Source organism: Brienomyrus brachyistius, chromosome 22 (genome assembly GCF_023856365.1).
Source record: "Brienomyrus brachyistius isolate T26 chromosome 22, BBRACH_0.4, whole genome shotgun sequence".
Lineage (NCBI taxonomy): Eukaryota > Metazoa > Chordata > Actinopteri > Osteoglossiformes > Mormyridae > Brienomyrus > Brienomyrus brachyistius.
Window position 1 is genome coordinate 2,679,312 of NC_064554.1, and position 14,992 is coordinate 2,694,303.

At 42.7% G+C, this 14,992-nt stretch overlaps 2 protein-coding genes and 1 pseudogene across 2 annotated transcripts; 2 read left to right on the forward strand and 1 right to left on the reverse strand.

The window, feature by feature from the left end:
- Nucleotides 1-605: 605 nt before the first annotated feature.
- Nucleotides 606-7,362, forward strand: LOC125718311 (epithelial membrane protein 2-like). Its single transcript, XM_048992080.1, has 5 exons — nt 606-926; nt 2,833-2,915; nt 3,615-3,714; nt 4,057-4,197; nt 5,874-7,362. The coding sequence occupies exons 2-5, from the start codon at nt 2,838-2,840 to the stop codon at nt 6,029-6,031; spliced, it is 477 nt and encodes a 158-aa protein (XP_048848037.1). The 5' UTR covers nt 606-926; nt 2,833-2,837; the 3' UTR covers nt 6,032-7,362.
- A 272-nt stretch (nt 7,363-7,634) lies between these two features.
- LOC125718416 (germ cell-specific gene 1-like protein) lies at nt 7,635-13,964 on the reverse strand. Its single transcript, XM_048992270.1, has 7 exons — nt 11,356-13,964; nt 9,350-9,397; nt 8,847-9,034; nt 8,603-8,627; nt 8,316-8,466; nt 7,809-8,012; nt 7,635-7,695 (listed from the first exon to the last, which is right to left on the reverse strand). The coding sequence occupies exons 1-7, from the start codon at nt 11,651-11,653 to the stop codon at nt 7,635-7,637; spliced, it is 975 nt and encodes a 324-aa protein (XP_048848227.1). The 5' UTR covers nt 11,654-13,964.
- LOC125718550 (U4 spliceosomal RNA) lies at nt 10,365-10,447 on the forward strand (annotated as a pseudogene).
- Nucleotides 13,965-14,992: the final 1,028 nt, after the last annotated feature.

The following is a 14,992-nucleotide window of genomic DNA, read 5'->3' on the forward strand; positions in this document are numbered from 1 at the left end:
CCCCCCCCCCAGAGTCAGGCTGTGACTTGCACTCATCCTACCGTGCTTCCCTCTCATTCCCAGGCCAACTACATTCCTTCAGCCTGACTATACTCGTGGAGGGTGGAGGACAGGAAAAACATAGCAGTCTGAGTGTTTGGGCCATACTGCCCAGGGAACACCATGGTAGCGTAATATTACTTGATGACTAATCACAGCGAGGCATCTAAAACATTACTCCCTCTTTAAACAGACGGGAAAAAGACTTTTAAAAAATAGATACCCTTAAAGCAAAATCTAAACTGATGTAGCAGGATTAGGGTTGGCCAAACGGGTAACAGGAATACATTTACATGTAGCATCTTAACTTAATTTTATGTATGTTTAGAAAAATCTATAGGGTAAAATTCGAATTAATAACCTTGTGAATTTGAGTGAAATGCCTGTATAGCTGTATAGCTTAGTGTTTATATAAGATTTGTGATAGTGCTGGTACTATTGCGTAAACGTAAAGAGACATGTGGCTGTTGAGAGGAAATAGACAAGGATGCATGGGTGGCGTGATTTGGGTTGTGGTGAGGTTAGTGAGAGAGGGACGACAGATATATTGGGAGGAGGAGCACGCGCTGGGTTGAAGGAAAAGTATCTTGCGAGTTGATGAAAGTTGCAAATGCGTAGGGCGTACAGAGAAGGACACACCTCTGGCAGCTCATCAAGATCGGACTTCATCTAACATCACTGCTAGATTTTCATAGTGAATTTAAGAAGATACACTACTTCTTTTAGCACAGATAGTATACAGAAGAAGTGTACGGATACACTTACACACGTCAAAAGTTTACGGATATCGCACTCTCTTTGCCAGCCAAGGCATTTCAGGTACGCAGAATCTACTACTGCACTTCGAAGCGGTAAAACTTCAGCGGACGACTCCCCGTAAACAAAAGGTGAGAATATATCTACTCACTATTGAAGATCGTAAATATATCTGTTTTATTATTTGCACTGTATTAACTGAGGACTAACTTAATTAGCCTATTTACCTGCAGCAATGCACTGAATGTGTTTAAGCGGGAACGCTATTTACGCAATTTACGGTTTAAAGTCCACAAATATGAAGTGAAAGCGGAATTTCTATGCATCTTTGATTATATTTTTCAAATGATAGAACTTTACAGATTGTATAACGCTGATTTGCATTTTATACTCCTTTACGTATACATAAACTTTTAAGATTGTTTTCATCTGCTTAGCTTTTCTATATTACATTAAGATGAAATTGGCGTTATAGGGAACAGTTAATTAAAAGCTAATCTCACGATGTATTCCGATACATTCTGTGTTCATGCATAACAGACATGGGTGTGTCCTGGCAGCGCCGTCCGACTGGATGAGCGAGAGGCGTGTCCTAATAAGCGAGACTGTACTATGACTCCTGAAATGAAGACGGTCACGTACGGTTATGACACCGATTAGCGTCCAGATCCACCAGATCATAGCCATCGAATATCGAAAACACCTTATGCACGTTCAGGCCGTTCAGCCCTAAACAATAAATGCAGACAGTGGGGGAAGAAATTGAAAAAGCATCTCTCATTTCATTACTTAATATTGCTGTGTACGTAAAAGAGGAACTCATGAACTTTGCTTTGTCGATTATATTTTAATTTAAGTATTTCTCATTTATCTCACTCATTCCACTAATTAAAATCTGTCTTTCCAAACGGAAAATTCGTCATTCTGTCATCATTAGTTTTAAAAATTATATATGCATATGAAAAACCTAAATTCAAGATTGAATTTCCAAAACCCTCTCAAGGCCATGGATAAAGTTTCGATAAAAAAAAAATTATGTGGACTTTATTGGATTGCATGAGGACCGAATGAGTTTTGGTTCCCAATCCTCTAACATGTGAGGAAGCCCGACTTTAGGTCTCATCTGAAAAACAACCAAAAATGCACGGAACGGGTTTTGGTATTTCATCAGTAAGTAGCCGCTGTCCAGTTCGAAACTTTTTGCAGCTTTTACTATTTAATTACCTACCTAATTAATCCAGAGTAATCAAACTATCTTACGATCTGAAGACTCACAATGTTACAGTACTACAGAGTACTTATATTAAGCTGCAGAAAAGACATAAACTCACATTTAATATGTGTATATTTGGCAGGAAGTTCAATAGCATGAACTTGAACCAAGAAAACAACAACAATGAGTAGTTGGTAGCCGTTCGTAATAATGCTGCCATGTTCGCATGTATGCAACTAAGTTAGGGTGTGTTCCCAGGGTATGAAGCACTAACTGCGAATCAGGTATTTGCTATAGTTATTTTAAGGTGTGGCCATTTTTAAAAAACCTTCTTGAAACATTGGGGGCAAGTCTCGACTCATTTGAGAGTGAAGAATGGCTACCTTCGTGACTCTACAGTCCTCATTTCCCCAAAGCTGTACCCTGTAGTAACTTGTTCACCCGGACACGGTGACTCTGTCAGGGACTCTCTTTTCCGCAGGTGCGCCATTCTCACTGTGTGGGCTTTACAACTTAATTCCATGTCATTCACTCTGGATGCTATCATGTTACTGCTTGGTGTTCCCTACTTAAACCACTATTCAACATTGGTTTGTCTTACTGCAGTTCAAAAGTCATATTAGACTCACTTTTCAAAAGATTTTCTTTTTATAAGGATATTTTACAGGTGCAGTTCAGGTTATATATGTTTTTACCACAGCCTTGGATATTTGGTCTTCAGTGTAGCAATCTGTGTCCTCACCTGCTACTGTTCAGCGTGTTATAACTAGCAGATGACGCATTCTTTGCCGTCTCATGGACGACAACTCATCTTCTTTTTACAGGCACCATGTTGATTCTCCTGGCAGGAATCTTCCTCCTTCATATTGCCAGCATTGTCTTGCTCCTTGTGGCAACCATCGACAACGTGAGTACCCCCCCCACAAAAAAAATACACACCTATTAACAATTCAACAATGTAATATAGGAAAGTAACAAGCACAGGAACCAGGGGGTGGGTAGATATGTACCCCCCAGTATTTAATTTGGTTTCATTCCCAAAAATACCCTTTTGCATTTAAATGATTAAGTTGTAGCCCTCCACTATCAAACCCTTTCCTCAAACCTTTCATCGACATTATATCTGAATGACATAATTCTAACCACTCATAATGATATGCAAAAATACACAAAATATCATTTTGGAATACATTTTGACATGTTGTGTATTTATTGACAGAAGTCTTACCAAAATATAAATTACAAATTGGGGAAATTAACCCTGTGTGAGGTGGGGTGGTACGGTGGTGCTGTGGCTAGCACTGTTGCCTCACACCTCTGGGACCTGGGTTCAAGTTTCTGCCATGAATGTGGAGTTTGCATGTCCTCCCTGTGTCGTCATAAGGTTTCCTTCAGGCACTCCGGTTTCCACCTGCAACCAAATTGTCCGTAGGTGTGGTTTTGTGAGTGGATAGGATAAGTGGTTACAGAAAATGGATGGATGGATCTCTGTGAAGCAACTCTTTACCCACATGCTTAGTAACTCTAATACAATCCTAAAATGACTCATTATGACTATAATGACTTATTATGACTAAGAATACTTTAACCCTTCTGTGTCTTACAGTCATGGTGGGTGACAGAGCAGACGGCCACAGACTTGTGGGGGACATGGGTGTACCAAAATGGAAACTGGAACCTCACTAATGTTGTTACCAACTCACAAGGTAATGCCGCTTGAGGCATTCTCTCAGCCAGTGAGGTCAGGCAACTGTTCAAGACTTTGCTAAAGTGCAGTTAGATCTATTGGTCTGAAGGGTGTGACGTCAGCTGTTCACGCCCTAAAAACTGGTATCCGTATGCTGTACAGATAGACATAAGAAAGGAATAAGTGTTGTGACATATCATTATTTCTCTTCTTAATGCTTATTTAACAACTCATTTACCTTTCCATATAAAATGAGCTTAAAAGGTTTTTTTGTCGATAAACTGCTGGCCCACGTTATGTGTGACTGTGTTAATTTGGACCATTTGACCTATTTCATGCTTCTCTCTCTCGCCCCCTGCAGAGTACCTCCAGGCAGTGCAGGCTACTTCAGTGCTGGCCTGCATATTTGCCATCCTCGGTCTATTCGTGTTTATTGCTCAGCTCTTCACCCTGCAAAAGGGACAAAGGTTCATCTTCTCTGGCGTCTTCCAGTTCCTCGCCTGTGAGTTCTGCAGCAGTTGGAAAAAACTGAGTGACACATACATTTAATTTACACAAAATCATCCCAGAAGGCTACAAGCCATTGGCACACCATAGGAGCTACTTCCATAAGCTATCATTTCTTTATCTTATAAAAATGTAGAAATTGAGGCATCATTTGGTACTTCTTACATCTTTCATTATGTGCCTTATTATCTTAAGATCATGACAAGATAAATCCAGTCTGAAAGATAGTGATAGACAAATGAAGCTTCATGAACCAATTGCTGTATTTTTTGACTCCACTAGATGGTGCACTTGGATTGCTTTAGGGCATGCTTTGAGCCCTTTTATGAACAGATAGCACTTAGTGGGGTCAGAAAATAAAGCAATTGGTTCATGAAGCTTCATTTGGCCGTGACACAATAACTATCGAAAATGATGTGGTCACCCCTTCCAGTTATCGAGTACAACTACTTCAGCCACACCCACTGCTGTATATGTGTATAAAATCAAGCACAGAGCCATGCAATCTCCATAGATAAAAAATTAGTGACTTTCAATGTCGCACCACCATAGACTGCTACCATTGCAACAATTCAGTTCATAAGATTTCTGCCCTGTTAGACCTGCCCTGTTCAACTTTTATTGTAAAGTGGAAGTGTCTAAGACCGTCTTTCCCAGTCTGATCCTTGGGGACCCATAGACAGTCCACATTTTTGCTCTCACCCAGCTCCCTTTAAGGGACTGTCTGACAGGGAGTTCAGAGGGAGCAAAGATATGGACTGACTGTGGGTCCCCAAGGACCAGACTGGGACTCACTGATCTAGAAGCTCAGCTCAGCCATGAAGAATTAGGCTATGCAAGCTGACATCGGGATCATGGAGTGCTGAAGTGAAAATCACTTTTTCTCAGCTGATATACTAGCTGCAGAGTTTCACATTGCCTCAGGAAGTACCAGCAGCTTGATATAGACCAAGTTTTCATGGCCAGGTTGCTATGTGCAAAAAGGTGAAAAAAGCACATCACCATTGGACTGCGGAGCAGTGGAAACATTCACTGGCTGATGCCAGGAGGACACTGCCTGTCTGAGTGCATAGTGCCACCTGTAAAGTTTGGTGGTGGGGGCATTAATGTTCAGGGCTGTTTTCCATGGTTTGATATAAGCCCCTTAGTTCCAGTGAAGGGTAATCTTAATTTGCCAGGAGGCAAAGACATTTTAGACAATCGTGTGCTTCCACTTTCTGGCTGAATAGTCTGTGGAAGGTCCTGTCCTATTTCAGCATGACTGTGCCCCAGTGCACAAAGCGAGACCCAAAAATCCAAGGTTTGGCAAGGCTGGTGTGGAAGAACTTGATTGGTCCGCACAGAGCCCTGACCTCAACCCCATCAAACACCTTTGAGATGAACTAGAATTGCCAGGCCTTCACATCCAACATCAGTGTCTGACCTCACAAATGCTCTTCTGGATGAATGGGCAAAAATCCCACAGACACTATAGCTGCAAGGGAGGGTTCCAACTCCACATTAGAGCCCATGATTTAAGAATGGGACATTCAACAAGCCCAAATAGGCGTGATGGTAGGGTGCCCACATACTTTTGGCCAGGGAGTGTAAGTGTGCATGTGATTATCATAGATTAAATAATAAAGTTGGCTCCGATGCATTCATCTCACTGACTTTTGCACCTTCTCCCAGGCTTGTGCATAATGATCGCCGCCTCCATCTACACGGACATCTTCCACAAGACTGACCGGGGCCAGTACGGATACTGTTTCATCCTTGCCTGGATTGCCTTCTGCTTAACCTTAATCTCCAGCATCATTTATTTTGTGCTTCGTAAAAAGGTGAAATAAGGAAGAAGTCCTTGACAGAATCCATCAGTTTTTCTATGTAGTATTTGTGATGGGGGGGGGGGGGGGTGGTGTAGGAGTTCTTTGAGATTTAACCATGCTCATTTTGGTTTATAAAGTTTTACCAGTTGACAAATCTACAACTGATTTAAAAAAACTATAAACGATTAGTATAAAGTTAAACTAGGGCTATAGGGACACTTAAAGGAAGAAATTATCAAAATACGTGGATTATTTAATATTTGTAAGCATTGTATAAACATCTCGGAATTTCCACAAAATTCTCTTCTCAGTTATGTATGTACTGCAGGGTGTCAAATTTTGCATTGCTGTAGTTGACATGAGCGCAGAATCCAGGCAATATCCAGACAGACAGGTGGACAGATAGACACAGCAATAAATAAACCAGTCAGTATGTTGAGGCTAAATGTGTCAATATAATTTTTTTTACTTTTGTGTCCAAAGACAGCTACTACAGTTTTTCTATTCCACAGTAATTGTTATTCAGTTACTTCTGTGGGTCATGTTTTAATTTCTAATGGGAGATTTTTAAAGGCATGAATCTGTAAGTAACAGCATTACAATTCATTAACAGTTTAACGTATTGGATTAATCTTATTCTCCGCTATACGTTGTTGCAGAAATAAACATGTATTAAATACACGCACATATCTCAAAATAAGACATATGAGAAGAATATTCATTTAATTAATAGGCTTGCGTCTTCCGTAGTTACCGTTATTAACTGTACGTCTAGAACGTATTGTCGCTTCGTAAACAAATGATTTCATGATGAAGAAATAAAGTAAACGCTGCATGAGGATGATAGATTGGTTGCAACTAACAGCATTATGTTCAGACTATGCCTTTGGAAAAACGCTGTCCCGTGAAGCCTTTGTGTGTGTTGCCTGATTGAAGAGTTTTACCGGACACAGTTCCGCAGAATGCGTCACGCGGCGGGTTCCGGAACGAGTAGGTTCTCGCGCGCTGTTCACATCTGCTTTTAGGCATCACTTTATGTCTTTGTATGACTATTTTTTTCCTGGCTTTGCGAGCGCTCGGCACGATTGCGCAGGACTGCGGTACAAACCAACGCAAACAAATGACGCTGAACTGCGATCAGTTCCTGCGGGACCGAGTGCGGCGCCGTACCATCATGCCAAGCGAAGGGGGTGGGGGCGGTCCGGCCATCTACAGAGCAGACTTTGGTGATTCCTTTACTGTAGCCAACCGGTGGCGTACGTTTGAGGAAAAACGTTGACTTATACTTTGACTTTATTGTGACATAAAATAAAGTCTTTATTAATTTTTTTTAAATAAAGTGACTAAACATAGCCTGTGTGTTTGTTCCTTGCTCCGAGGCATTGGAAAAAAACAAGCGAAAATGCAGGGAGTTTTTTTAAAAATTATTATTATTTATTTAATGAGGGTGCCTTGCATTACTATTTTAGCCACAGGTTGAGAATGACGCCACACAAATAGTTGGGAAGTTGTGGTAGAAGGAGAGTACAAGCCATAAAAATAGCATTAACACTGATGAAAATTGCGAGCTACAGTGTACAGGTTTTATGTTATTAATTTGATGAGCTCGGAAACAGGATGCAGTTCAGGGTGTCTCCATGGTTACCGACTGGGCATCCTCAGAGTGAGTCACTGTCATCTGGACACTGTGGAATGTAGACGAGATTGGAGCGGGACTGGGAGAGAGACAGATATGGTGCAGATGGAGGGTAGCAGGGAGGAGGGGGGACAGCTAGTGGGGGGGGGTGGGGGAGGTGACTTAGCTGGGGTACTGTAGTATGGGGATAAGGGTGAGAGAGGTGGGACGGGCAGGGGGGGAGGCGGGTAGAAGAAAGGGGCCATGGGCTGCTTGGCAGGCTGTTGAAGTGCGCATGCGTGCCTGTGCATCAGCACGCTCTCGGTGTAGCTGTTGAGTGTGCAGACGCCTGACGACATGCATAGAGAGAAGGCGACCCAGGCCACGCTGTGGACAGAGTGGGACAGATCGGAGCGGGAGGGAAGGAGAAGGGAGGGAGAAGCTAAGCAAGGAGGGAAAATGACTCCATCTTCCGGTGTCTTATAGTCGCAAAAGAACAACTGCAGCAGCTGGGACATGGCATGCACCTACGGGGAGTCATGTGTAGTGGGTTGCAGCTGCGGTGTTTACCACTTAGCGAATAATGCATTGGTGTAGCGCCCTCTGTTGGCCACAAACAGTCACTACAAGGGGAGTGGCCCCAAAAAGAACAAACTCGGCCCCGGTGAGACGTGTGGTGCAGAGACTCACTAGAAAGCCCAGGAGTATCCGTAACTGTGGGGCTTGAAATCCTCTGGCCCCATGGAAGCTGCGACCTGGAAGACCTGCATGAACATCATGTGACCCACCATACCCAGCAGTCCTGTGAGAAAGCGGGAAGGATTGTAACATGGACAAATGACTGTGCGTGATCAAATAACAGAGCATGACAGACTCTCAAATACTGTTTCCCTTTGTCCCCTCTGGTGCTACAGATAAATATAATTAATAAATGTATGACACACACTTATATGGTTGGGAGGCATCTTCATACTTACGTATCATTAGGAAATCCATGAGGATCTCATCATAGGTGGGACGTTCATGTCCAGAAAGTAAAAATCCAGACCAAGATTTTGTTCCAACCAGCCAGTTGAGTATAAAGACTCACAGTCACAGTGCGCTCAATTGGTTGGTTGGAACAAAATCTTGTTCTGGATTTTTACTTTCTGGACATGACCTACCCATCTCTGGATCTCTCATTAGCACTATAGTGTGGGACATCCACCCACACAGTCAGGCATGACAGGAGCCCCCCCTACCTGCCAGCACGGTGAAGATGGCAGAGAAGGCATTGAGAAGCAGGCCCCAGCAGGCGGCCGAGGGCAGCCAGGCACGGATACAGAGCTGCAGGCAGAGCAGCAAAGAGCTGGTGGTCAACAGCCCCATGTACATCAGCTCCATGGTCACGGACAGCCAGAGCATGACTGCTGTCAGGGAATGCCGGGGGGGTGGGGGGGTGGGTTGGGGGTGACAGGCAGTGAGAGGAAGCGGAAGATGGGATGAGGTGGGGAGATTCAGAAAATGGAGGAAGGAAAGAGATATGGACAAAGAGAGGGGGTGGAGGGTGAGACACAAATGAGGAAAGGAGAAAACAGAAAGATAACAGGCAGGATGAAAAAAGGAAAAATAAGAGAGGAGGAAGACACAAAGAGGAGAAGAAAGAGTATAAGGAAGAGGAGGTGGAGATGATGTTTTCCGGCCCAGTGCGAGGTGTCAGGCAGGATTGGGCCCCAACAGCCTACCTTTCTCAGACTGAGGCATGATCTCCATAAAGCTTCGGCACTTTTCCTCTGGAGAAGAAAACACACAGGCAGTGGAGGTGAGCCTGACGTCACCAGGCATTTCCGTCACCCAGGTAACAACCCCTGCTTCTAAAATTAAATCGGGAAAATTATTTGCAGAACAACGTGTTATTTCCTGCACACCACTGTACTTCGGCGCGACACAATGGTGGGCAAATGACAGCCGATGCATTTGGGACGTCCCGGTGTGGGCTCCGAGGGTATAAGACAGGAAATAGAGGAAGGTTCTTTCCAGGAAAGCTCATTTGTCGAAAAAACACACAGTGCTTTCTAGCGAAAATCTGCCCTGAGGTCGGAGTTGCTTAATAACTTTCTGGCAAAAGATGGATTTCTATGAAAGCCAGTGAACCTCCCACCACCTAACAATGCCCCTTTCTCAAAAGCTCCCAGAACAATGGAAATATGTCCGGTTAGCTGCATTCTTTGCTTAACGTCAATCCTTCTCCTTTTTCAATTACTGTCTCCAATTCAGTCCTGCTGTTGGGTCATAAATCCCACTGGGTCAAACCATTATAATCCTCTTTAGAACCGGGTTAGGCTCAACAAAAATCATTGTAGACTTCTCTGGCTTTCCTTAGGGAGCGACACTGCCACCTCACCAACTAATCCTCGTTATCCTGTCCTTTTGCTGACCACTGCTGTCCAAAATAATATTCTCCACAGTCTTGTTGGGTCTTGGGAGTTTTACTTACACAAAACTGTTCTGAGGGCAGAACGAAAAATGATTGGTTCAGAGAGGTAAAGGAAATGGGTCCAAGCAACTAGGATCTCAACTAGCATCTGATTGGTTGGTCCCACCTCTTTTAGTTGCTTGGATCCTCTCTGAACCAAATATTTTTCATTCTGCCCTCAGATCATTTTTGTGTAAGTAGAACTCCTATGAGCGTTGTGTTGGGTCTCTCTTCTGACAGTTTTGTGACAAATGACTGAAGAACTGGTTTCCCAAAACTATTGTATCTTTGCGCAGTGGCAAGATCGTAGCCTGAGGTTTAACCGAGGCACAATTATTGCTGGTTTTCAAAATTATTTAAAATATAATAAAAAATAAAAATAAAAATAAAAAATTATTAAAAAAAAAAAAGAAAAAAAAAAAAAAAAGAAGAGCATGTGGCTCAGTGGTTTAAGCCTGTGTGCCTGTGATCACAAGGTTGCTGGTTCAAACCCCAGCCTCAGCACATCTGCGGGCCCTTAAACAAAGTCCTTAACCCCCAGCTCCCCGGGCGCCCCAACAGGTGGCTGCCCTTCATGGACAGCTTACTCTACAAAGAACAAGTTGAGGAAGGTTTAAAGAGAATTTCCCCACAGGGATCAATAAAGTATCAATTATTATTTATTGTAGCACCACCTAACAGGAGAAGCTCTTCCTACCTGTATGGCACAGAGTTCTTTTGTGGCCACAATCAAATTAAAATGATCTCGCCTCCAAATTTTAGAAGAGCGAAAAATTTTCCCCGCCAGGCAAACACACCCTCAGCCTTTAAGTTCTGATCTTTTAAGACGGTCTTATCTCGTAACTTGCCTCATCTATCGTAATCTAATCTATCCCTGTCAGTCATCTCCTTGCCTTATCTTGACTTGTTATGCACACATGCCATTACGGTGCGTGACGAGCACCCTTATCTGGCATGTTTAAAATAGGCTGAAAGATGCATCCTGGATCCTTGGGAATTTCTCATTCCTGAATCCCAGCATTCATTCACCACGTCAAGCATTTAGGTTCTGGCTTGGCTTTGCCTCGTTGAACAGAAGGGACACTCTGTTCTTTTTCCGCCCAGGTCTGCTCCTGAAGGAGCAACCGTTCCTGAGACTGTACCTTGTGCGCACCAAGCACATGGCCTCCATAGGGACAGCTGTCCTCACACCTCCTCTTTTCTTATTTGTCCCCTCATCTACCCTGTGGGTTATTGTCATGACGGCACCTCCAAATGCCCCGCCCCACCGCTCACCCCGTTGATCCAGGTAGATGTTCTCCTGGCAGCTGGTCCACAGGCCGGAATGGAAGGAGGGAAACACAAAGCGGTCGTCGCCTGTTTCCCAAGAGAACTGGGCGGAGCTTGAGTTTGACGACATGCCCGGCACGGGGATGCAGTCTCTGGTCTTGAGCAGTGAGCACAGTGGCTTGGGCATCTTCTGCTTGCCCACGCACCAGTAGGAGGAGAGCAGGGCCACAGCGGACAGCAGCAGGGACACGCCCGTCTGGCAAAACGTGATGACGGGGGAGCGCACTGCAGTGAGATGGGTCATAGCTGGATCGGTGGGGGGGCGGGGGTCACTGGGATTGAGGAAGAGTGAGTAGAAGTGTCAGGGACTGAGGGAGCGGCGGGAGAGCAAATAAATTCACCATCAGTGCAAATTACTGGATCGTAGGATTTACTTTCTTATACGTACCGTGTCTATAATTCTGATTATGCCAGTGAATGTCACCATGCACAGAAAGAAATGCAGAATAGTTAACAGAGGGTTGGGGGTCTTTCCCATTTAGTCGTGTCTGATCCTCAGCCTCAGAGTGCACACATGATAAGACGGCAGGCATCACGTACGGCCTTAATGGACGGCTGAGCTGCGGCATTAACAGCAATGACTGCAACCAGCAACATCTCATCATGTGTTGACCAATAGTTATTATTCAACTATAAGCATCTGGTGGTTAACAAATCTCATCAAAACCTTTATCATCCTTCACAGAACAAATTCTGAAACATCTTTACCAAATAAATTGTCTCCTTCCACTTCTTCTTGGTGTTGCAGTGCTGTGACATCCAATAGATCGCTGTCTTGGCCAGAGGTACCAGACCGCTCAGGAACTCGATACAGTAGACGAAGTGCTTCTCTGTTAAGAAAAACGACACCCGCGTCCTGCAGCAATCACATCTAAGATGCACTCAGTCTGGGTGGTACTTTGAGGGGACTCTATTTTGTAGACTATATATTAACCCTCCTCTTTAAAATCCTCATTAATCCTTCGATATTTAATCCACGTTGAGCGACTCCATTCAATCCGTTGGCTCCGTTTTAATCCTCCAGCCTCCCTTCTGTCCAGGCTAATTTAATTGTCATTACGTGATCGTAGGTTTTATGGTTATTTTGCTCAATTATTCCTTTCAAATTCATCATCAATAAAAACATGACTTGGTCATTTTCATTACATTTAAACATATTTCACGGTAACACACCTTGAGGGGGCACAAATAATGCAGTAGTACACTCATACTTAATGCAGTAGCACACTCATACTTAATGCAGTAGCACACTCATACTTAATGTATCAATAAATCAAAAACTAAGTGTTAGTTATGTACTGATCCCATGTTTATTCATCATTAATCAGTCATTAATCAGTTCATGTATTTCATGGAGCTACTATATTTGTTCATGATTTGTACTTGAGTAGTAACTCAGTTACTAATTTACTTGTGCCCCCACAAGTAAAGTGTTACCTATTCCAATTTCTTAAAATGTTCCAGCAAAAAAAGACATACATACAGAGGAATGTAGAGAAGGCCACATTTTTTTAAAGAAATCGCTCCAACCAACTGTTTATCCTGGTTGGGGCCTGAAGCCCATCCCAAGCAGCACAGGGCACAAGGTCCATCGCAGGGCACACACACACACACACACACACACACACACACACCCACCCACACACACACATACACATACACACACCCACCCACCCACACACACACCCACACACACACAAACACACACACACAGCAATTATATTTTATATAAGTCAAAGAAGAGCTAGGGTGATAAAAAGTAACACAGAGGCATTTTTTGCTGACATCTAAACACCACGAGAGGGAGACAAAAATAACATTAAAAAGCTGTAATTAGAAAACTGGAAGTCGAAAGGCAGACAGCAATTCAAAAAAACAGAGAGAAATCTGCGAAAATCTCAACCAGAAATTCCAAACCTTGTTATTTCAAAGATAAGACTGCAAAGATAAGATTAAGGTTAGAAGCACAGTGGTAATGCATCTTACAGTAATATGTAATGAAACATACTAAAATGCCTTCATGGACTGTTCATATCCTGCTCCCATCAGATATAAGTTGCAAGATCCCCCCCCACTATCCATCACAGTGGTATGGTCCAAGGGAGAACCGCTGAAACACACGAAGCCTTACCTCACGGCCACTGAGAATGCAGAGCACCACACACATGTAAAACAGTACTGTTCTCAAAGCATCGCCATTTATAAAGCAGCGATGTCAGAAAGGAAAACAGCCACGACTCACCATTTTGAACAGAATACGGTCAACAGAATGAGACAAAAGGGTACCAACAGAACTACTAATGTAGAACATCAGCAGTAACAGCAGCCAATTTGACAAAGTAAACAAATAAGTTAAATCAGTGTCCAATTTGCAGAACACAGCAGAGTAAATATTTCAGCGATTTTCTTGTGACATTGGCACTGGCTGAAAAGCTGGTTGAAATGTCTTTTTTCGCTGCATAAAAATACCGTACAGGTCTGCACTACAAAGAACCGGAGTGCCTGTCTGCTATGACCTGTAAGTAGCAGGCCCAGCCTCCACCAAAACCTTTTCTCTTCTGCACCACATTTGAAGGTCATCAACATGTATTTTAGCATGTAAAACTTACAGATACAAGTTAGATAGCCAGGACTTCAGTAGCAGCACGAGTACCTACATGATCTTTTAATAAAGACAACGGGACACAAAGAAACGTTTAAAGAAAAAAAGAACATTGTTTTCATCTTATGTATTTATCAGTAATATTGACAGGTTTGTAATGTAATACGTCAATATTTTCCCTTTTTTCAATCAGAGTAGAAAAAATAGTATTAAATATAATACCATTTACTTTTTAACAATTTTATATGGATCCTTTCACACTCGGTCTCTTAGCATCTCCCTGTATTTTTGGATATTAAATACATTCAGAGCAGAAAAATAAAGACCTTGTTCTAGAACATCCATCTGCTGTTTACCGTTTCACAAAATCATATCTCGTTCACTAAAGCCAAAGATGGTATCAATACTGTCGCTGGCTTATTTCTGAGAACAAGACTTCCTTAGTCCTGCCTTGCTTGAAAAATAACACAATTTTCATTGTATTCATAGGTACACCATTTTGCACTGTGAAATCCCAAAGATGAGAAGCAATAATCTACTACCAATGATGGAAAAGGTAGACAGACAGATGTGCACACGCAAGCACGCACACGCACACGCGTGAAGGTTGTGAGTGATGCCAAAGCAAAGGCATTGATGTCTCTGTGGAAACTCCAAGCTTGTGTCCTCTTCAGAAAAGAGGCGGCATGGCAATACTGAAATGTCATTTCTATTTAAAAGGCATTTTTATGTGATAAAAACAACAATAAAAATTAAATGCTTTCATTTATATTCAACTACAAAATACTGATGATAACATAAAAATGAATATATGCATCATAATAATGCTGTATATAGGAATAATAATACTAATATGAATAATAGATGCAACACATGTAACGTAAAAAATCCAAGCGTTAACCTCAGTCCTTTATGTGAAGCAGTTCATTTTGAATGGTCCACTTGCACTTAACTCTATCTAATAATACAGTTTGGACTTTG